Below are 24163 nucleotides of genomic sequence, written 5' to 3'. Positions count from 1 at the left end.
TGCTTCCGTTCTTTCCTGCTAGTACTTGTGAATATTTTACTTCCGTTTGAGACGATTCCCGCCGAGAAAAGTATTTAGTTTTGTTTTTCGTTTTATTTTTCCACCGGTCTTGGGAAACTTAAAATTGGCCGATTAAGAACTTTGGATAAAGATTTCGTTGCCATCTTGTCTCTTTATCGTAAAGCTAACCCATATCCATACCATGTCATTTATCACTCCCGTCCCTCTATTGCAAGATAGCCTGTATGTTGTCTCAGGTCCTAAGCGTTGTTAATCTTTTTTCCCCGTCCTATGCCCTGAATACGTTGAGCTGATGTTTGATTCGTATACCTGTATATGCAACATGGTTGAACAAAATAATTTACGGATTCGGCGAGCGTGTTTACATACTTCTTCAAATTCATTCAAATTGATCCTCCCATGTACTCAGTTGTGTATGGCAAATTGCACAACTGTAGCCTCCGAAATGAATCATCACTTGGTCTAAACTGGGTGGCAGCAAGGATGTAAACACGTTCGCCGAAACCGTCTATGTAAGTTTCGTTTCATCCTCGTAACGCAATTACAACCGAAGAACAGGTTATTGCTTTGGCCACATAAATATAAATCTCGCCACAGTCTAGGAGGAGGAGAAGATTTTACAAACTCGGTTTTTTTTTTCTTCTCTTATCGCGTTAAATAAATCCTGTTATTAAAAGTCGGAAACGGTGTTTTGGAAGTGTCTTGTCATTCTAGGCGGCAATTTAAAAAGAGCAAATAAATAGCAAACAACAGAGCGGCAAAATAAACATCTAAATTAAAATCCCATTAGTTTTGAATAACAATAATTTGTTGTCAATAAAATGCTGACATGGATTTGATTTGTGGTAAGAGGGTGTCGTAAAAAAAGTAAAATCTCACTTGATAATCAATATAGACAAAACAGCGCTGTATTTTGACTACACATGAAAAGAAAAAAGGTCAGCGTAATATTTTTAGTATTATTAGCCTAAATTTAAAAAACATCAAGCTACTTCCGTTTCTACTAAAGCTTTGATTCTCTAGCTAGAGATTGATTATTTTTATATATTTTCGTTAGTTCACATGTTGCTAACTATCACAAGTTATTCAATTTTTTTCACAGATGTTGCAAGGCACAATTATCATCATATTGTCCTTAACGGTAACGATACAAGCGGAAGAACATGGTATTTTCTTCAAAGTCGAAGAAAACTCTTTCCTCTTTGATGAAAATTCCATTTGGGACGGAAAGGTTGATTCGCTTATGTCTTGTTCACAAACTTGTGCAAGGCAAGCCGATTGCAGAAGTGCAAATTACATACAGAGCCACGGGGCTTGTTCCCTTCTCGAAGAAAGACAAACACAGCATACAAAAAAGCTTTTACGACGACAAGGGTCTCTTTATCTGGAAAAGGTTTGTTGTCAGTATGTTGTTATCGGGCTTCGAAATCACATAGCTGAAAAGGCGAAGGGCAGTAACGTCCTCTCTGCATTTTTAGGCTTGTTTTCATTTCTTTCTCCGAACAATTTGACGGTATACTATTCTAAAATTCTCCTATCCCAAAATAGCGAAGAAGCGGATAGGAATTTTATGGACTTGGCCCTTTATTTTTTACACCTATAATAAATTAGTTACTTAAAGTTCATTGAAAAAAAAAACGGATGAATCATGTAGTCGTTGCCTTCCAGGACAAGAAAGGTTGATTTAACCTTGGTAGATGGATTTAAATAAAATCAGTTACAAATGTTATAAATCACGGTCTTTCTTTTAATTTCATACTTTTTTTACCTAAAGATTAAAAAAATGACATTAAGTTGTCAAAATTCAGTACTTCTGTTTTGACAAGTTGACAGAGGAAACATCGATTATTAATACTTAATACTGGAATTGAAATATAAAAGAAAGGGGGGGGGGGGGGAAATCAGTAGTTTTAGTTTCTATTGGTGGCTTCCAAAGAAGAAAAACGATTTTTCGCCGTTCACCAAATGGGAAACCGTCATTTGCTAATCACGAGTAAGTGGTATTTTCCGCATTCGAATGACGTGTCCTAGTGGTCATGGAGCTACAACCGATCAAAGATGCCACGGAAATCCGCCTGGTTCTTTGTTATCAGTACAAGATATTCACGCATATAATAGGCCATGTTGCTAATTTATTATTATACTAATCTATATATTTATGCCAACGATGCTTATTCAAAAAATGCTTCTTCGATGATTTATTCAGCTAAACAATGTAAATTTAAGGAGCTATCTCAAGTTTGTCGTTTCTAATCCGTTTTTAATTAATCTTCGTCAGTTGAAACCATCCTCGATTATTTTCGGTCCCTTATTACTCCGTTGTTGTTTTTCTACGTTAGAAAACTGTTATTTTGAGGTTTCCTTCAATTTGAAAGTAATCAGAAAAATGACTTAAATTACCGTGACATAGCTCTTTTAAAATCTGTTTTCATCCATTCATTTAATTTCTTACTTATTTGTAGGTTCGCTCTGCAAAGATCCCTGAATCAATGGGTAAGTTTTAATGCATTAAGTTTTAGGTGTAAACGTCTATATGAACAGGGCGAGAAACTGCTTATACTACTATCTTTAATTACAGCATCACGGCTGATTTAGTTTTAACCTTACAGTAAAGTGCCTTTCAAATTAAATGGTTTTAAATTTGATACGTAAATTGCAGCTATCCTCTCTTTGTATGCTTTTTTTTTCTGCCTATGATTTCTATGGTTGCTATAAGATTTCTAGCCCAAATTATCTACAATTATAGAAGCTAATAAATTAAAGGGAAATAATAACAGCTGTTCATAATGTAGGTACTACCCAGTCATCAGCAGTTCCCTCGTGCCAGACCCTCGCCTACCAATATCCTGCTCCATCCTCAGGTGTTTATTGGATTGATCCCGATGGCGGGTCCCAGACCAACGCGTTCAAGGCTCACTGTGATATGGACACTGATGGAGGGGGCTGGACTCTAGTGTGGAGCTATACATTCACTAACTATAGTCATTTTAGAGCTAAATCAAATGCTATCACACCAAGACCAAATTGGCCAGTGAACCCTGAAGTGGACGTTCCCATCTCAACAAATCCTCCATTGAACGAAACAGACTACAACGCCATAGACTTCTCGCAGTGGAAACAACTTGGCAAACAGATCCTGATCAAAAGCAACATAAACAACTGGGTGGTATGTGATGCTGGAACCGGAAGTTTGGTTGACTGGAGGAACGGAAGTGTTAACTGCCATATTGTGAAACGGGTGACCGATACGTGTAAAGAGAAGCCAGCTCCTTCCAGCCTTACCCCGAGTCGCTACGGACCAATTTTCGGGACAACAGCTTCATTGTACTATTATTTTGATGGCTACACTGGAAATAACTGGCCTACCCATGATCCTTGTGGAATGAACCAGGGGAATCATGTGAAAAATGCGGTTAACCCACATGGGAACATTTTCGTTCGAAACCCTAACAGCAATGCCGTTGATCTTGGCACAGGCCATCCGTGAGATATTTCAGCAACAGTGGTGGTCATGCATATATTCAACAACTCACAATTATTGTCAAATGAATGCACGACTTTATTAACAAGATTGTTATGGATTACGTCATTATCAAGATTGTTATATAAAAACTAAGTTTTAAAAACTGTGTTCAGTCATCATAACCACAAAAACCAATACACACAAAAAATAAATTCCAGGCAAATTTAAAATTCTTAGAGAGTTTCAAGTTATGCATGGGTAAGACTATACAGAATAATAACTACATTGGTTGAACTGCTTTTGGAAGTAACTTACATAAGGGTCAAAGACATTCCTTCTTTCCCCGGTGCTCTGTTTTCCTTCCTTCTGACCACACTGGGGGGGGGATTCGGACATACCTTCTAGCATTCTCACACACAAATTATTTCTACTTCATAAAGTGCGGTGTGGCATTAGCCTGGAAAAGGCCAGGGGGAGACGTTCCACCGGGACATAGACTTGTTGGCGCACGACCCCGAAGCGCGATCAGATAGAAAGGGGCAAACGACTACAGGGACATTTCTTACACGAAGTGGAATATAAAAAACTGTGGCAGGCTAGCTGTAGAAACTAATTTGGTCCGATATATTGGACGGAAGTAAACATTCTGATTTGCTGATAGTGGTCCTCTAGCCGTCTTCGAGTCATTTTATAAATATGTAAAGGTAATATAAGGTATATACAACACAGTATTGCTCTTATCGTTGTATATAAGTTCATTATCCTATCCTTCAACAACTAGTATATTGATAGAAGCTCTCGGCCTTAATTTAAAATTCCTATTGACTAAATGATTTATATAGTAAATGGTTTGAACCGAGGAGTATCAGTAGTTCGTATAATGTGATCGTCTGGGTGAAAGTAGTTCTGAAAAGAACTGTTGTTGGTGACTGACGTTTCGACAACCTGAGCGGAAGTCATCTCCAGAGTCAAGTGACACCATCTGAACACTGAAGATGACTTCTAACCGCTTCTGCTCAGGTTGTCGAAACGTCAGTCCCCTAAACAGTTCTTTTCAGAACTACTCTTACCAGGACGATCACACTATACGAACTAAATAAGTAATGGTCTATACGATAACATCACGATCAATCACAGATTGTTTTATCAGTACGTAACTGCGTTCAACCTCAACAAGCACGGATAAATGGTGTAGCAAAAAGCGCGCATTTAGTATTCTCTTAATTGCTCAATTTATCTCCATCATGATTTTCTTGGGCAAGCGGGCTTGATGACGATTCAAAATTTCCCGCGAACTTCACTACATATTAAACTTACTTGAACACGAACAACATTTGCCAGACAATTTTCTTTCCAAAGCTATCATCCTGTTTTCTATATTTTTAAACAGTTAACTGAAATATAAATGAAATGTAAGCAAATTTCGAAGCGGCAAGAGCGTAAACTTAAGCAGCTCAGCTTCAAATAAATGTCAGATGTCCCACCTTCCCGCTTGGCTGCCCTTAGCCAATCACAGGCCAGAAATGGTATTTTTCCCGTGAACTTAACTACAACTACCAGAAGTCATTGCGCATTTACGTCATAATGCAAATGGTCTATTGTTCATGAAATATCGTCGGAAATGTCTTGGAATAATTTGTGATCTAGATTTTTTTTACGGAAATTAAAACCGTGAAGTAATATAATTAAACTCTTCTTTTTTTGAATTTATAGGAAGCAAAAACGATTCAATACTGTTGTGTATTTATAGTAAAACTTTCACTAAGAAATTCCAAATTGCAAAATCGACTAAAGAGTCACTTAGCGTATAATAACAGAAAAATAAGGACCAGTTATTTACTAGTCTAGTTGTAGCTATCCAACTATAATGATTGTCACTTTCACACTTAATTAATCACGGGGTTTTTGTCGATAAAGTCCAGCTCTTGAAACTGTTTCTCTTGGGTTGCGGCACTTACATGTAGTTGAATTCGTTCCCTCTGAAAAATTAACATCTGCTACTGAACGACAAGGCTTTTCATCGTCATTGCTCTTTAGGATTTCTGGGCCATCCGTTACTGATTCATAGCCGCGCTGTGGAAACTGTGGAGGTCTGGCGACAGCTTCCGGTGCTGTGAACGCAGGCCTCTCTGGTGACGGTATAACGAAGTACATTCCGTATTATTAAGAATTGACCTCAATGGATACTGCTTCAATGCATGCATCAAACTCTTTCATCGCTGCCTTCTGGAATAACTTCTCTATGTTTTCTTTGGCGCTCTGTTTGGCGATGTCTTTTGTTGTAGCGTGAAACTGCTTCAAAGCTTCTTCTGCTTCTTTATGGCGTTAGTAATTCAAACACGGCATTTTAAGTTCCTTTTGGTTTTTACTACATCGACGAATGCAGACTGAGATGAACAGAATGCATACCGCCATCAGCATAAGAGACCAGCCAGTTATCTGACTTCGAGCTTTGTAACTTTTCTCAAGCTTCCACGAACGGAAGCCGAGTATAACACGGCATTTATCAGTTGTAATTGACACCATGACATCGCTATCGAGAAGGGGGCCGAAATAAGCGCATGTGTAGTACTGTTGTTGTAGAAAAGACAACACTAGCCAAGTCGTCGGGGCGATATCTGGCGTGGCTAGAAATGCTTTTAAATAGGGGCGGGGTGGTGGTTTTTTATTTTTTTTTTTTTTAATTTTTGCGACTTTCCACAGATCTTTGTCTATCAAGAACAGGATTCCGGCCAAAAACAGAAGAAAGGCCGGTGCCCAAAGGAACGCCAATCCATAAGCAAAGTGTCCTTCACATGGGCAATTGAACACAACACGCTCGATCAACTCTTCTAGGCCTATTGCCAAGGCAACCATAGATCCATACAACAAGGATCTTTTGGAATTTCTGTACAGCACTGCCGCATTAGAAAGTAAGTTATTTATAATAAGTTGGGTATGAACTTCCCGAGTAGGTCTAGATGTGAACAAAATTTGTACGTACATGTAACAACTACGCTTTATCAGGGAGGATATATTCGTGACGGAAGTAATAGGAACTTCATCGAGTTTATTTTAAGAATCTTTTGGTTTCGTAACCATCTCCAGCGGACGAGATAAAAAAGAAGTTTCGTTACAGTTCTACGAGGGGGAGGGGCAACAGGCGTATTCAAAAAACAAATAGAAAGCTTAAAGAAATTTAACACACAACTTGAACAATTTGCTCTTCTTAGTCTATTGTTGTTTCATCCATGAACCTATTGAATAAAATAAAATAAAGCTAACGTAATGTTAATTAATATTAAAATCAAATACTGCTTCAGAGCTTTAATGAAATGTTTAATTACATGTATATCGCATTTTATCTAAGTAATAATGATACCTGACAAATGAAAGCGGATAACAATAAATAGTAATGAAATGAACATCCAACGAAACAACGACCACTTATGTAGCTTCTTTTTTACTAAAGTGCCTTGATCAACATTGTTCGTGGTGAGTTAATTATGAACTTCCCTTGACAAATCTTGTCACGATTCAAAAAGTCCTGACATGGTGTATTGAGTAATTAAAAAACAAATTCTAACGAGGCAACAAAAACAAGCAAACAAAAGGAACGAAAGTTGAGGAATATTAGTACGGCTTGCACATGGCAAACTTTAAAATTTACGCTTTTTTAAACTTTGCCATTCGTAAAATAGCTGCGAAGAACAACTTCGCTTTTATAATTAGGAGAATAAATTTCCTGGCGGAAGTAATACGTTGTTTATCTGCTTTAGATAAGGGGTATTTCGTTTTCGTACTGGAAGCTGAGAGATGAAGAAGAAGTTTCGATACAGTTCAGTTGGCAAATGGAAGCAAAATCACGAGCTTAGATCAATTGAACCCACTTTCTTATCACGATGAAAATTAATAAATCAATTAATACCGTCCATCCGTTTTCACAATGAGCTCAATATTCATCTAATTGATAACAAGAGTACCACGAAAAGCAAAGTGTATATATATATTTATAATTTATATTATAATATTATTTCTTTGATGCAGCTGAACAGGAAGATATACAAACAATAGAACAGTAAGATAGTCTATATGGTAATCTATATACAGCGTAACAAAAGTATTCTGTCGACTAGTAAGGGTCAGGTTTTATCCTTATGTATACATTTTTTAAACAAATCTATTATTTATTAACAAACAGAAGAAACAGCGATGTTGAACCCTTCCGATGGTCGGTTTTTCTGAAGATCGCTATATTCATAACCCTATGGAAGCTATTTTTTCTCGAACAAGTTTTGCAACAAAGTACTACAGAACATAACTCTATGATTTCGAAACTGTAACTTTATCAACCAAATGGAGATGATTCATAGGGTTATGTTAATCATAGAATGATTTCTTTTACCTTCTTACTTGACAAATAGGCCTCAAAATATCATATTTTAGAGTAGATATTGTTAAATGCTAGATCTTGGCAAGCACACTTAATGGATACTAATGGATCACATTTACAATTTACCGTTTCTCTTGTTTTGTTGACCAATATAGCCTCTACCATTTTGTCTTAGCGTTCGTTTTTTGCTTATTGGTTTTTCTTGAAAATGATCCATTTTTGTATTCCAATATTCAAAAGGCGAAAACGTCTTGACGTCTTTTGTCATTCCTCCTGTTTCACAAAAAGTTTATCCCATTCAAAGTAACTTAACTGCTAAACAAAAAAAGAAAAAAAAATCTGAAAGGTGACAAAATGACATTTTTTCATCAAAAATGATCCACAGTTATTTTTCCTCAAAATCCGGAAATCCATTAAAATTTGGTAAAAGGCCGTGTTAGATGGATAATGACCTGTCATGTGAAATTCGATGAAATCAGGTAAAACTGGTTTTTCACGGAGGTAAGATTTCATTAGTGTTAATTAAAAAATCTCATAAAAACTTTTCCTTATTTTGATATACATCAGTTTAGCTTTGATATCGCTCGACGTATAAACACATCCCTTCACGACTAACAAAATGGTAAGTCCGTTTTCATATATATATATATATAATTTTTTATCTTTTTTCCTTCGCTCTCGTTTACTGTCTCAGCCAAGTAAAGTTCATATTCTTTTTTTTTTCATTCTTCTTCGCAGATGTTGTGCACAGTTCTTATAATATTGTCATTAACATCAATGTTCAAAACAGAACAGAATAGTGCTTTCTTTGAAATCCAAGAAAACTCTTTTATCTTTTTTGACAATGACATTTGGCATGGAAAGGTTAACTCGTTGATGACTTGTTCTCAACTGTGTGCAAGGAGAGCTGTTTGTAAAAGTGCAAATTTCATTACAAGTAGTGGAAAGTGTTCGCTTCACAGAGAAACAAGAAAGATGTATCCGGACAGGCTTTTGCAACAACAAGGTTCCTTCTACGTTGAAAAGGTGTGCTATAAGTAAATAGCAAGGAAGGATTAAATTGTTTTAGCCAGGGGCGCCGCAAAAAGGAAATGAAAAAAAAAAAATCTAAAAAATACCCGATCCTGAAAATTCGCGCATGTTAATAAGAACCCTTCATTTGTTTTTGCTCTTAATGAAACATTTTTTAACTCGAAAGCTGACGTTTGCGATCTTTGAAAAAAATGTTAGGATTAACCAAATATTTTATGTCCTGTGTTGATGGCCAAACGACATGTTGGCCCCAAAAAGCAATTTTATGCGATTTTTCCACCATTCAAGTGACATTATTAAAAATCAGTCACTTATCGTTAGCGCGACTTCAATATCATCTTTTCACTTCCCTCATACTATTCCACAGAACAAACCACAGTTGGAAGTGGGAAAATTTCGGGGCCTTATCTTGTTTTTAGGCATAAGTACGTCAGTATTGACTTTCAGTCAACATACATTTTTATTCCCTTTTTAGGTTGTCTTAACAGAAAGTTCCATATCACAAGGTAAAACAAGCACATCAAGTTTTGATACGTCCTTAATAAGCGATGAATTTCCCAAAGCACTATCATGGTTTTCTTGGTTTTGTAAATTTGGATAATTTGTTCTAACCCTCCTTGACAAGTCTTAACATTAGTGATCAGTACATATCTAAAACACTTCCTCGTATAATTACTGGCAAAAAAAAAAAAAAACATCTTGTAGCTGCTGTTGAATGTATGGCCAACTCGAATTAAAGTTTTAGTCCAACCCTTTCACTACATAGATAATTTTGCCTTGGCAATCTACCTTCGGGGAAACATTCTCGTCGAAATTTAAGGACTGATTATTTAAACGAACCCTTAGTTAAACCTGGGTTAAGGCTAATAATAATAGTTATACTTGCAAACATTTCAGCATGGCCTTTGGCTGAGAAAACGTCAATTAATCCCAAACAGTCCACAAAGTTGAAAATATGTGACAAAAAATGAAATTGAATGCAGAAAAATTTAATTAAAATTAAATCGATTCATAGGAAAGTCGCTAAAGCGCGAAAAAACAAAATGGCGGCCCCTGTCAGAGGGGTTTGATAGAGCAAAAACATAAATATTCATGCAAATTTAGAAGTTAACGATTTAAAGTATATAAGCCAACGTGCAAGCAACTAGACGTTTGTGCAGCAAAAAAGAAGCTTTACGAAACTACAGAAAGATTCACTCGCTTACCGGCTCGTGGATCAACAAAACTTTGACAATGTTATGACGCAATGTGTCATCAATAATAGGACAGACGCATAAAAAACCGATGTCAATTTGATAATTTTATCAATTAAGTTTGTCACTGCATTCTAGTTTGAAGAGAGCAAAACATAAATATTCATGCAAATTTAGAGGTTAACGATTCAAAGTATATGCAACGTGAAGCAACTAGACGTTTGTGCAGCAAAAGAGGCTTTACGAAACTACGGAAAGATTCACTCGCTTACCGGCTCGTGGATCAACAAAACTTAGACAATGTTATGACGAAATGTGTCAACAAAAACAGGACAGACGCATACAAAACTGATGACAATTTGTTAATTGTATTATTTAAGTTCATCACTGCATTCTTTACTTTCAGTTATAGAAACCCCTCAATCGTCCGTCGTACCCTCGTGCCGGTACCTCAAATACCAATATCCCACTCCACCATCGGGTGTTTATTGGATTGATCCAGACGGTGGATCCCAGGCTTACTGCTTACTGATCCAGGCTTACTGTGAAATGGACACTGACTTTGGAGGCTGGACTCTAGTGTGGAGCTATACTTTCACTAATTATGGTAATTTCACTGATAACTCAAATGCCATAATACCAATACCAAATTGGCCAGCGAGCTCTGCAGTAGATGTTCCTATCTCGACAAATCCTCCATTGAACGAAACAGACTACAACGCCACGAGCTTCTCGCAGTGGAAACAACTTGGCAGAGAGATACTGATCAAAAGCAATATAAACAACTGGTTGATATGCCATTTCCTTCGGATCTGGAAGTCTAGTTGATTGGCAAGAAGGATTCGTCTTCTGCGAAATTGTCAAACATGTCACCGACACATGCTATCACGATGTCGGTCCTTTCGGTACGTTCACGTTTACGATTGGAGATCAATGTGGACCAACTTTGGAAGACATGGATATTTACTATCATTTTGACGGTTGCACAGAGGATAACTGGCCTGTCCATGATCCGTGCGGAGCCAACCAAGATAACCACTTGGAAAATGTACCTAATCCACATGGAAACATTTTTGTTCGTTAAATGAACGAAAAACCGGACGAAACTAAAGAAAGATGTTTCTCAGTCAGCAAACTACACACGTTAAAATCTCGTGTTTTTTGACAGCTACACAGCTGGTAACGCTTTTAACTAACTTAGATACTAATACCAGTTTGCAGCAACAAAACCAGAACAGTATTTTTATTTTACAACTAAACCACCACAGCATCAACAACAATAACAGCAATTTAACACATTAAGGTGTTGATTTATACATATACCGTATCTGTAAGGGAGATACCTTTGTTGTATATAATTATTTATATTGTATACAAGTCATACAAGTTTTTTTTTTTTTTTTTTGGCTCGTAGTGTGAGCTTTATTTCCGCTCGAAAAAACCAATCAATCAACTTTATTTGCCACTCAAATCCTTTTTACATCCGTTAAAAGAAGAATATATTAAATTTTAAGTAGCAAGAAGACCTCAGCAAGCTTGCTATCGCTTTTCTAAGGAGCTCTCCCTTCCATTTCTAAATTAAAGTTTTTCAACAATTAACTAATAATGGTGGCTTGATAACATGGTTGTGTAGCAACATTGTTCAATTATTAAAGTAATTAAGGGAATACCTAGGATGTACATAATAATTTCCCTTTAAAACACGTATCGGTAAGCTTATACGCGAGAGAAACACTGGGAAGTCTCATTATATTGCTTCCTATTCCTCGCATATTCGCATCTATTGTATTTTCTATTTTAGATGCAATACAGGGCAGTGTAAATAATTTTTGTTGGTAGATGGTAAATTTGTTTATTGATGTCAATAAAATATCAATTCCTGTTACGATATTCATGGAGTTATTCACTGTTTCCTGCTACTTTTTCACTATGAATTAATGACTTCAAATAAGGATTCCTTTACGAACTTTTTTTTGAAACTGACATATAAAGCAAAAAACTAAGATATTAAGAGCCAAAAAGAACAAGGAAAAAGTTGTTGGCAAAGTATCCATGCAAAATTGATAGTTCAATCTTCAGTTTTGTCGTTCCCAACCTAACCAGGCCTCGTTTGCAGTATGTATGCTTTGCATCATTTTTCGAGAGCTGCTGTACAAAATTAAAAGACTATTGTGCAATGAACTGAGATTTATGAACGCTTTCAATATTCACGAATACTAAAGCAAGTGTCACTTAAATTAAATATTTGTCGTAAAATATGACTACAAAGATTTGACTAAATGAGCCTAAATGAGAAAAAAGTTGTCAAATTTCAATATTAAACGTCAATTTACAATAAAAGGCTTTGTACTTTTTGGAGAACTGTCATTTTTAATCACCCTAACGTTAATATATTTATACTTCTAACAGTAAATGAACTACAACATGAAGGTGCTGAATTAGATATACCAAACAAGGACGCTCTCTTTAGAACAAACGCTTTCTGAGAAAATAGTGACTAAGTAATTGTCTACTTACAAACCCCTTTCTACAGTAAATTCCAGTCTTACATTTTCTTAAAAGCTTCTTCTTCTTCTTCTTCTTCTTCTTCTTCTTCTTCTTCTTCTTCTTCTTTTTCTTCTTCTTCTTCATGAAACCGTTAATACTTCTTAAATCGAAAAAAATATATATATTATATTGTCAGTGGTCGGGAAGATTTCTTTAAGGTCACTCGAAAACTGAGAACAATAGAAATAAACTTAACTGAAAAATAAACACTCAATCGAAATACAGATAATCGCTTATCATTAAATATATCAGCTTGTCGTTTTAACTACAAAAGACTCTTATAAGGGCTTCACAATGCGCGGAAATAAATCAAACACTAATAATTATGATTTACGATAACTAAAATCCTTTAAAAAAACAGATTAAATGTGTTATAAATTCGTAGCCATTTTCTTATTGTTAAAATTGGCTTCGCTCTCGTTGACATCTTTGTCTTCTCCATTAGAAAATTAAAAGTTAAGGTTAACTTTTATCATAAAACCGTCAACGCTTTTCCCTCACCCACATACACGATATGAAGAGTTATTGTTCTTCTGTATGCTAACGTTTCTTCATCATTTTAATGCCACAGATGTCTCAAAGCCCAATTGTGACCATAATGCTTTTAACAGCACTGATTAAAGCAGAAGAGCAAGGCTTTTTCTTTGAAATAAAAGAAAATTATTTTCTTGTCGATGGAAATGCAATTTCGAGTGGAACTGCTGACTCTTTATTCTCTTGCTCACAAATGTGTGCGAGGCAAGCCGTTTGCAGAAGGGCAAATTTCATAACAAGCCAGGGAACGTGCTTGCTTATCGGAGAAACAGAGACAAGTCGCAGGAAAACGCTTCTACAGCTACAAGGTTCCTTTTATTTGGAAAAGGTTTGTAAACTCGCCATTGTTTTTAATATTGTGTGATTATTTCCTAAATATCACTCTCTTCTTTTTGCCCTTTTCTTGAAAAGGAAATAAATACACATTAATGATGATATAATCCTCGTATTTGGTACTCAGCAAAGGTTGATGCATTTCAGCTGCAAAATCAAAATGCTATTTTAACAACTCAACAACAACAAAATTAAAAAAAAAAGATAAAAAGGCAAAAACTGACAAAATTTCGGCCTGTGTTAAGCAAAACACTGGTTATATTATGTTACTCCGCATAACATGACTGAAAAAGCTGTGTATGGCGTATGGTGATGAAGTATAAGCGTGCGAAACATTTTTTTGTTTTCTACATTTCTGGATTATTACGACAATGCTAACTCATCTTTTATTAAATAGTTGACGTCTCGTTCTCCGATTACTTCGACGTCCGGAATCATCAAGTCATTGCTGCAGGGTAAGGCTTTTTTTTTTTTTTTTTTTTTTTTTTTTTTTTTATTATTTTAGTCATTCCTGGGATTGGAGGTTAATATCATTATTCAGTTATATCACTAACAGCTGATAGAAAAGCTGTTTTATTTGCGATCAAACAAGTGATGGCAGCCATACTATAGCTTTATTTGAAGAAAATAATCATCGACAGTTCTTTATTCCCTTTAATTAATGGTCGGGAAAAATTCGCGCAAGAGACCGAAAACAAAGTGGAAATGATCAATTTATAACATCAGGTGACCTTCTAAGAACATTCACGCGTTTTGTATGTTAAATGGACTTTAGTCTATCTCAAGGTAAAGATTGTTAAGGATATTTAACAATTATTCGCCAAAACCGCCATGTTTAGGACCATTTCTAGTGCCTTGAGAACCATCTCTTGAAAATATTTTCAGTCCAAAAGCCTTGGTAGTTAATTAAAAAAAATTACCAATGTTTAAAATATCCAGGACTTGGACTGGCTTCTTTTAAATCAAAGAAATTTTCATACAGCAAAAGCGGCCATGTTTACTTGCCTGGATGTCAAAGGTAGCGTAGCTAAGTAACCTAGCCTTCAAAGCTATAATCACCTCGCGCGGGGTGAATATAGCCTCATAAGCCGAGCTTCTCGACCAATCAGAATGCTTCAATTCTTATAATCACCTCTGAAATTATACTAAGCTGAGTTATAGCAGCCATTCAAAGCACGTTTTAAAATTATTTATGTTTAATATACTTTTGTGCAGGCACAACCAGGTCATCAGCAGTGTCCTCGTGCGAGGCCCTCAGCAGCCAATCTCCGTCGCCTCCTTCTGGTGTCTATTGGATTGATCCAGACGGTGGATCCCAGACCAACGCGTTCAAGGCCTACTGTGACATGGACACTAATGGTGGAGGCTGGACTCTAGTGTGGAGCTATACCTTTACTGATTATGGTCATTTCACAACTAACTCGAATGCAATCACACCAAGACCAAATTGGCCAATGTACCCTGAAGTAGATGTTCCCATCTTGACAACTCCTCCATTGAATGAAACAGACTACAACGCCATGAACTTCTTGCAGTGGAAACAACTTGGCAGACAGGTGTTGATGAAGAGTAACATAAACAACTGGTTGGTATGCCATCCGGGGAGTGAGAGTTTGGTTGATTGGCAGGACGGAAGCATAAGTTGTCATATCGCTAAGCACGTGACGGATACATGTAACGGGACTGTGCCTTCCAAACTTATTTTGAGTCATGGCAAAGCCCGACGTTCGCTACGTCTTATGGTAATTACTATTTCTTCGATGGCTGCACAAAGCAAAATTGGCCCACACATGACCCTTGTGGTTTAAACCACAGAAATCATGTGAAAAATGTTGTTAATCCACATGGGAACATATTTATCCGTTAAATATGAACAGATCGGCACAAGCAACAAAAAAAAAATAATTAATAAAAAAAAAAGTAACTGTAATGTTTTCTTTTAACAACGGTTTATGAACTGAACTTATAGCAAATACAGTTTTAATAAAGGTTTCGCGCAAAACTGCAGTTTACTTCTTTACATAATTATTATATTGGTAAGCACTCTACGGGGGCCTTTCTATGGTCCTCTCAATCAATCACCCATTCCTTTTTCGCTCTGCTGGGGGGAGGGGAGGATGACAAACAAACCAAATAGACAGCTACTTTTCATCATACAGATCACTTCTCAAAGTGGCGGAAGCTCATATTCGAGGAAAGGTCGAATTAGATGTCAAATCTTCACAACTACACTTAGTAGATACTAATAGATGACATTCATAACTTCATTTTTCTTGTGTTGACCAACATAACACCTGCCCTTTTGTTTGAAGTGCCCTTTTTTCCTCCAAAGAATATTCTATGTTTTTGTGTTCTCATGTTTACAACGGCAAAGTAAGCCGATTTCTACGCAAGATATGTTGCTTAAATATTCCTTTTGCATGAGGGAGGTACATTTTTTCAGAATGGTGTATACCATTCAAGGCACTGTCAAAACGCCAAATAAAACAGTCTTAGCTTTATAACATCCAATGAAAATGTGAATTATTAAAGCTAATCTCTTGTAATATTTCCTTAAAATATCTAACGGTATATAACTTCTGGTAAAATAAATTAACGTTCAGTTTTAGTGGACAGATATGTTTATTTTGCACTGAAAGAAACAATCTAAGTGCATTCTCCGGAGATTTAACATCACGTCTAACTTTTTTATTTATTATATTATTACTACAACACAGTAAAAAACACTACTTACACTGCAACTGCGCACTCTTAATTACAAAAGATATTACTTGCAATACGATACTAAGACTACTAACAAAAGCTGTAATCACACATCAAAGCTAAAATTACACGCATTCCACTGACGACACTTACGATACTTTCCACTTTGCAAGCTAAAGCTGCATGCAGTTGCACGTTATAAGCTACAATTACAAATTGCATGCTTACACATTATTAATTTTTGCTCATTAGTTTATAGAAAAATTCTACAGTGTACTGGATTCAAAGTTGAACAAAATCTGAGATGAGAGCTATTTGAGTTTGTAAATTCTTATCTTACTTGCGTTGCAAATAAAGATCACTTTAAAAAAAAAAGAATCGAAGGCTGATATTTTTAAAAAGCTAGCCTTAGATGTCAGGTATTTGGAAGTACACTTAATAGATACTAATGGATCTTATTCATTAACGTACTTGCTTTGCAAATAAAGATCACTTCTGAAAATGACAAAAACTGATATTTAAAAACATGTAGTTTCAGATGTCAGATCGTTAAATGTACACTAAATAGATATTAATGGACGGCAGAGTAAAGCCATTTCTACCCAAGATATGCTTGATATAATAAGATGTCTAGATGTAGTGTAAAAAGCGAAAACATTTTCCACACTTAAAATATTCCTTTCACGGTGGAATATTACCCAAGATATGTTAATTACGGTGGGCGCGCTTTTTCATCTTGCGCGCCAACATTGTGGAACAGTCTCCCGCTTGATGTGAGAAGTGCTCCATCGGTTGACACTTTTAAAACTAAGCTTAAAACGTTTTTATTCAATAATGATCTTAAGTATTTTTTTTTCTTTTCTTTTTTAATGAATTTTAGTATTTTATATGAATTTTAGTATTTTTAATGAACTTTAGATTTTAAGAATTCAGTATTTTTATCCTATTGTAATTTTTAATATTTTTACTTGTAAGGGCATTGAGATTTTTAATGTAATGCACTAGAAATAAATTATTATTATTATTACAACATTAAGGCACCGTCAAAGAGCCAAATAAAAGAGCACGACCGTGGCTTTGTAGAATTCAAACTAAAATTAAATGGTGATTGAGTAAACTTTTTTCAGTGAAGCTAATCGCTTTTTATTTTTCCTTAAATGCGGAAAAGAATTTAACTTTTGACAAAAACACAAATTAACAAAACAAACTTCAGTTAACAGGATGTGCGGAAGTAAAATTCTTATTAAGAGTTAATTGGCAGAGCACATAAAAGCACATTTCTAAAGGCTGGTTCTCATATGATCGCCCCGATCGTCTCTGTCGCCTCTGTCGCTTCTAAAAGTTTGCTTGCGATCGGGGCGATCATATGAGAACATTACAGAGACGTCTGCGACGATCGGGGCGATCGCGATCGCTTCGATCGCCCGTGTTCTATCCAGGCGATCGGTCGCAGACCGCGGCGATCGCGAACGATTATATGAGAACTACTGCCACAGAGGGAGACGATCGAAGCGATCCAAACTGTCCCATGGTGCATCAGTATTACCCAGAACTACGTTTCCGTTTGGTCTCCTTTTTGCTTCTTCGCCGTAAAACGGCAATAACGAGAAGATAGGAGGCCACGAATTTTGCCTTTGCTTCGAAGGCTGCCATAAGCGATATCGGAGTTTTGAAAAAACACACGTGCGTCGATCGGAATAAAGTCGAATATTCATATGCGGGAACAAAGAAAAGATCATGAATTATTATCTTGGTTGATTAACCCTATTTTGCATATACCAGACGATCGGGGCGATCATATGAGAACCCCCTGATCGCTTCCAATCGCTTCGATCGCCTACGATCGCCTCAGAATTGGCAAACGACAGAAGCGACAGAGACGATCGGGGCGATCATATGAGAACCAGCCTTAATGACTACATCTTAGTTAAACTTTAAAAACACCACACAAATGCCTTTCTTCGCGTTTAAGAAAAATGTAAAATATTTCTTTTGAAAAAAAATATTCCGTTACCGTAAAATGAATTCATTTTCCTTTTCGTTCTTGATCTATAGTTTTAAGTGATTTTTATTCCTTTTTTTTTCTCAGATGCTGAGCGTAGTTCTTATAATCTTGTTCGTGACAACAACTTTAAAATCAGAGGAGTTTAAAGTTTTCTTTGAAATTGAAGAAAACTCTTTTTACTCTGATGAAAATAATATTTGGAGTGGAAAGGTGGATTCCTTGCAGCGTTGTTCACAGCTCTGCGCAAGAGAAGTCGGTTGTAAAAGTGCAAATTTTATTACAACGGGAGGAAAGTGTTCGCTTCACTGAAAAACAAGAAAGGTGTATCGGGACAGGCCGTTACAAAAGGAAGGTTTTTTCTACGTGGAAAAGATAGTTATTTATATTTTTAGCCAGGAAGAGAAAAATAAGGAAGCGATTTATGAGGGGCAAAAATAAATAAATAAAAAACTGTGACCCCCAAAAAATGACGAGAAAACAACATGAACTGTTTTGTGTGCGATTTTATCGGAAATAATATCAAGAACTATTGAGGAAACTATTTATAAAGCGATCACTAATCCGGGCTTTGCTGGTAACTTTGTGCTTCGCCAGCAAAACCTACTGCTACACAAGTGAAACAACGTTTAACTGAAACAATAACAGCAGCTAATTGCTAAGAAATTAAACACTGGACAACACTAGGTCGACAAGTTTACCCTTGCACTCAGAATGCACCGGTCCACATTTTGGACGGAACGGAACGCTTCCAAGGACATTTCAGGGTCTATGTGTGTCTATTTACGTTTAAGTGATCAAAGCTCATTTCGTAGAAGCTATTATTTCTTTATAAAGTAACGTTTTGTTTCTTTTCCAGTTTTTTTCAGCGGAAACGCCTGAATTACCCGGTAAGCTAAGCATATTAAATTTTTTTTAACGCTTCCTTAACAGGTAATGAATTCTGCAAACCGACTCTCGAACATTTCCCTCATCTCCAGAAATCGCGGACCTCCGAGTCCGCGAATAATATGTCCTGCGGTGCATTGACCGTAGAAGCGAACGCAAGGAAATACTGATTACAAAGGAAATGTATGGAGAATGAAATGTTTTATTAAATATTTCTTGACAAGTTTACAAATGTAAAAATGTGCAAACGTAACACAATAGACTGGTGTATTAAGAACCACATTGCACAAGAATTGAAGTGCAGACTTCGAATTTCATTTGTATTCATGAACGTTTTCTGCGAACAGTTTTTAAGACCAAAATTATAAGGCGTAGAGAAGGAAAGTATGACGAAAACCAAAAACTTAAAGTTTATAAACAGGGATAATCGGCAAACTGAATGTGATCGAAAAAATGTGCAAGGAGATTTGATAAAACTATACATGAATCTAACTCACCAAACGATTTACGTCTCCTTCCGATTAGATTTCATTTGTATCTTTGCCGTTAGAAAACCACAAAAAGTCGCATACTGTAAACACACGGCGGCAGTCCACGTTGAAATCCCAAAATCCGCTCTCTTTGTGCTACGATATTTCAGCCGTCTTTGCTCCAATTTTGCCGCAAAGGCCATCGTTTGACAGATCTTTTGCTCCAGTTTTATTATCAGGCAATATTTTTGACCAGTGGTTTTCCTACTTCACAAAATATTTCTCTGTGTAGGCTGCATTTTTGTGTATCATCGTAGATGTATATGAGCCTAAAGTCAGGCTTTCGAATCAGCGGCTATTACCACGTTTCGTGAGCGGTTAATGTAAGATGCATAAAAAATTCGATGACTTCAATGTCCGCGATTTCTAGCGAGGTATGATAAGCTCGAAGAACTCGCGCTCAGCTACTTAAACTTGTTTTAGATGAGGTAATGATCTCTTTATCCATATCACGTGTGTCATCCGTAACTAAGCTTGTCCAATAAAAACTTGCTCCGTATGCCTTGCTTGTTGCATACATCAACATGCATCATAACATTCCCCCCTCTATATTTAGGTACCACTCAATCATCAGCCGTACACTCATGCCGGACCCTCCTTGGTCAATCTCCTCCTCAATTTTCGGGCGTCTATTGGATTGATCCAGACCGTGGTTCCCAGGACAACGCGTTTAAGACATACTGCGACATGGAAACTAATGGAGGAGGCTGGACCCTAGTGTGGAGCTACACATTCACTAATTATGGTCATTTCACGGGAAAATCGAATGCAGTCAAACCAATTCCAAACTGGCCAGTGTATTCTGCTGTTGCCAGCTCGACAACTCCTCCACTGAACGAGACAGACTACAACGCTTTGATCTTCTCGCAGTCGAAACAACTTAGCAGAGAGATCCTGGTCAAGAGCAATATAAACAACTGGCTGATATGCAATCCGGGAAGTGGGAGCTTGGTCGATTGACGGGGAGGGACCATCAGCTGCAAGATCGTTAAATACGTCACTGATACGTGTAACGAGACGGCGGCACCAAACGAGTTATTTTTTGTATTCTTTGGACCGGTGTTCGGCTCAAGTGTTCGGCCCTACTGGAACACCGTTTACTATTATTTCGATGGTTCCAAAGTAAATAGCTGGCCTGCCCACGATCCTTGTGGAAAACACGAAGCAAATCAGGTCAAAAATGTCGTTAATCCACACTGGAATATTTTTATTCGAGGCTAACAAACAAAATCTAAGTCAGGTACAATGTTAATAAGAAACACGTTTTCCCTCAACATCTATTGTTTACAATAAGTTGTTCGTTTCCAGACAGGCGCCATTCTCGAAACTCGAATAAAATCTTTAAAGTTAAAATTAAAATATAACTTGTAATTGCTGTTACAATACATTAAATCTCACACGTCAAACTTCTCTCTGGAACTTGCTGAGCCACAGCTTCTTGAAGTAGTTTTAGTCTTCGGAACAAATATGTTTCAATGATGGTGGCTCTACTGGATTTTTTAGGGGAAACACCACTCGAGTTTGAGAAGTTACTACGTCGCCTTTAAAACCTATAGAAAAACGACCACCACAGTTGTATAAGATAAAGATTAAAAATTGTTATGACGCGGAATACGAGCGAAAGTAGAAGTTATAACGTCATCATGTTGCTACGGCAACTCCGATGTAAATGCCACAATTTTTCATCTTTATCTTATACAGCTGTAGTGATCATTTTTCGGTGGCTTTGTTGATGGCGATGTAGTTAAATCTCAAACTTGAGCGGTGTCGAGCCACCATAAGTCATAATATTCTATGTTTATGTATTTCCATGTAACAATGGCAAAGTAAGCCGATTTGTACGCAAGTTATGTAGTTTTAATATTCCTGTTGCAAGAGGGGGAAACAGTTCAGTTTTCGGCATTGTGTATACCATTCAAGGCACCGTCAAAATGCCAAATAAAACATTTTGAGCTATATAACGTCCAATGAAAACATAAATGGTGCCATAATCGAGATACCTTTCTCACTAAAGCTAATCGCTTGTTATTTTTCCTTGAAATACTGAATTGTATTTAACTTTTGGTAAAAACAATTTGAAGTGGATAAATCGGTTGAATGGAAAGAACAGTCCATGTGTTATATCCGGAGTCTCAACATCGACTTCTAATTTCTGCTCATTGGTTTACAGAAACCTTCTTTTGCGCATACGTATTTCACCCAACATTTAACAAACTCTAGATCTGAGGTGAAGGATATTTGAAATTGTAATTTCCCATGTAACTTGCTTTGCAATTAAAGATCACTTCTGACAAAAGCAGATATTTAAAAAAGGCAAGCCTGAGATTTCAGATCTTTGGAAGTAGACCTTACAGATACCAATGAATAAAATGCATAACTTATCCTTCAAGGCCTAGTTGTTTAAAGGGTGGATAATGTTATCCACCGGATAAATCACTATCCAGTGATAAGTGTTGATAAAACACACTACACTATACTCTGGATAGCGATATACATAACCTGTCATTTTGTTTAAGTGCCCCCGTCCTTTTTGTATATTAATAACGGCAAAATAACGGCATTTCCTCGCTAAATCTGCTGGTTATGTAGTTTAAAAGTGAAATAAAACAACTTGGCAGAGAAATCCTGATCAATAGCAACATAAACAACTGGTTAATATGCCATCCGGGAACTGGAAGTCTGATTGATTGGCAGGAGGGAGTGTCAGTTGTTAAATCATCAAACACGTGACAGACACGTGCAATGATACGTTGGCGCCTTCCATGTTTACTCCTAGCCAAGGCTATGGACCGATGTTCTACTCAAGTACTTACTGGGGAAGCACTTACTACTATTTCGAAGGCTTCACAGAACATCATTGGCCTGTCCACGATCCTTGCGGAACAAACCGAGAAAATCAACTGAAAAATATCGCCAACACACAGAAACATTTTTATTCGAGCCTAACAACCAAAATCATAGTCAGATACAATGCAAAGGTCAATGGTACCCAACTAAATGAGTTTACGGAACATGTTTTCGTATGGAAGTCATATTATCTGAGGGCACCATATTTACCTTGTACTATATTATTAAGTCTTACTAGGGTGGTGAGTTCCTTGTGGAGCGCATGTCATCTTAGGGCAGTAAAGTTAATCTCGTGCACGATTATTTTGTCTTACTTGGTTGGTGAGTGTCTTATGAAACTCATGTTAACTCATGGATTATTACTGGTCTCACTTAGGTTGTAAGTTTCTTATGAATTCATCTTATCTGAAGGCAGTATATTAATCTCGTGCTAGATTACTATGTCTTACTCAGTTGTCGAGTTTCTTATGGAACACTTGTTATCTGAGGGCAGTTACGTTTATTTATGTCTTAATTGGTTGATGAGTTCCTTGTGGAACTCATGTTATCTGATGACAGCATGTTAACCTTGTACTGAATTATTATATTTATTTGGTTGTAAGTTCCTTATGGAACTCATGTTAAAAAAAGTCAGCATATTAACTTCGTGCTACATTATAATTATGTCTTACTTGGTTGGCGAGTTCCTTATGGAACTCATTTTATCTGATGACAGCATGTTGACCTTGTACTGGATTATTATGTTTATTTAGTTGGTGAGTTCCTTATGGAACTCATGTTAAATAAAGCCAGCATATCAACTTCGTGCTAGATTATTACGTAGCTCGTAAATTATGATCGTCCGGGTGAGTGCAGTTCTGAGAAGAACTGTTGATTGTGACTGACGTTTCGACAACCTGAGAGGAAGTCATCTTCAGAGACAAGTGAAAAGTTATTGTTAGTCGATGATTTTATATGTCTGGTCCGTCCAAGTTGATTGGTCAGTTCAGCCGTGATTACGTGGACGGCGATATCTGAGGCTTTTTTAATGTAGCTCCTTCAAACTTTATACGCGTTTCCTCGTGTGGTATTTTTTAGAAACACTGCCGTACGTTTTCAAACGTTTGATAAGCTAAAACGTAACATGTTGTCAATTGCGGCACCTTTGTTGCCTTTGTAAGCAAGCAAAGAACTTAAAAAATTATTCCAAAGGGAACTTGGACTGTATCTAGTTATCATCCTGTCGAAGAATTTTATTCGAGTCCAAATGAAAAGCAAACTTCATGAAAAGTTTGAGGACAAATACCTTATTAGGAAGTCTCAATACCGCGGTTTTCAATTAGCCCCGTTGTGTGACATTCCAAAAATTCCGCGGTGACGAAGTTAATTGAATACCAGCGAACCTTTCGAGTCACAACTGATCGTTTCCAATTGATCAGGTCATGAAGCAGAAATACCAGTAGAAACATCTTGAATTGCGATTGTCGTGGAAGTTCATATTTATTTCACTATGGATTTTGCTGTTCAAGCACTTTTGTAAGAAAAAAGGATCTACATGTGTGGTCGTTGTTTCGTTGGATGTCCAGTTCATAACTATTCATTGTTATCCATTTTCATTTGTCAGGTGTTCGTTATTCGTAAGTTGAAATGCGATATCAGTAAATATTTCATTAAGCTCTTAAGCCATTATTTGACTTTAATTTAATGTTTCTTTACAAA

At 36.6% G+C, this 24163-nt stretch overlaps 2 protein-coding genes and 2 pseudogenes across 4 annotated transcripts; all 4 read left to right on the top strand.

Annotated features, from left to right (window-relative positions):
* The first annotated feature begins 1107 nt into the window (after positions 1-1107).
* Positions 1108-3534, top strand: LOC144628226 (uncharacterized). 2 transcript variants are annotated; one of them, XM_078486296.1, is made up of 3 exons: positions 1108-1414; positions 2484-2514; positions 2883-3534. In XM_078486296.1, the coding sequence occupies exons 1-3, from the start codon at positions 1124-1126 to the stop codon at positions 3506-3508; spliced, it is 948 nt and encodes a 315-aa protein (XP_078342422.1). In that variant the 5' UTR covers positions 1108-1123; the 3' UTR covers positions 3509-3534. The 2 variants fall into 2 exon arrangements, with proteins under 2 accessions (XP_078342422.1, XP_078342421.1); XM_078486295.1 differs by having other exon boundaries at positions 2814-3534.
* A 5065-nt stretch (positions 3535-8599) lies between these two features.
* Positions 8600-11253, top strand: LOC144628209 (uncharacterized; annotated as a pseudogene). The gene is made up of 3 exons (XR_013566221.1): positions 8600-8882; positions 9364-9394; positions 10488-11253. The product of XR_013566221.1 is annotated as an uncharacterized LOC144628209 (transcript).
* A 3006-nt stretch (positions 11254-14259) lies between these two features.
* Positions 14260-15362, top strand: LOC144667272 (intelectin-1-like). The gene is given in 3 exon segments (XM_078528669.1): positions 14260-14281; positions 14711-15210; positions 15213-15362. Coding segments are annotated over 3 exon segments (672 nt in total).
* Positions 15363-20116: 4754 nt separating this feature from the next.
* Positions 20117-20839, top strand: LOC144667271 (uncharacterized; annotated as a pseudogene).
* Positions 20840-24163: the final 3324 nt, after the last annotated feature.

This window comes from Oculina patagonica, chromosome 10 (assembly GCF_052425735.1).
Source record: "Oculina patagonica isolate OP01 chromosome 10, crgOcupat, whole genome shotgun sequence".
In the NCBI taxonomy this organism is placed as follows: Eukaryota; Metazoa; Cnidaria; class Anthozoa; order Scleractinia; family Oculinidae; genus Oculina; species Oculina patagonica.
Note: the sequence above shows the minus strand (reverse complement) of the source record. Positions and strands in the feature narration are given on the sequence as shown.

Bases quoted from the DNA above. Each gene is read 5' to 3' on its own strand.
- LOC144628226 (XM_078486295.1), top strand. From the start codon at position 1,124: ATGTTGCAAGGCACAATTATCATCATATTGTCCTTAACGGTAACGATA. The intron at 1,415-2,483 runs GTTTGTTGTCAG...ACTTATTTGTAG, and splicing joins GGTCTCTTTATCTGGAAAAG to GTTCGCTCTGCAAAGATCCC. The intron at 2,515-2,813 runs GTAAGTTTTAAT...TTCATAATGTAG, and splicing joins AAAGATCCCTGAATCAATGG to GTACTACCCAGTCATCAGCA.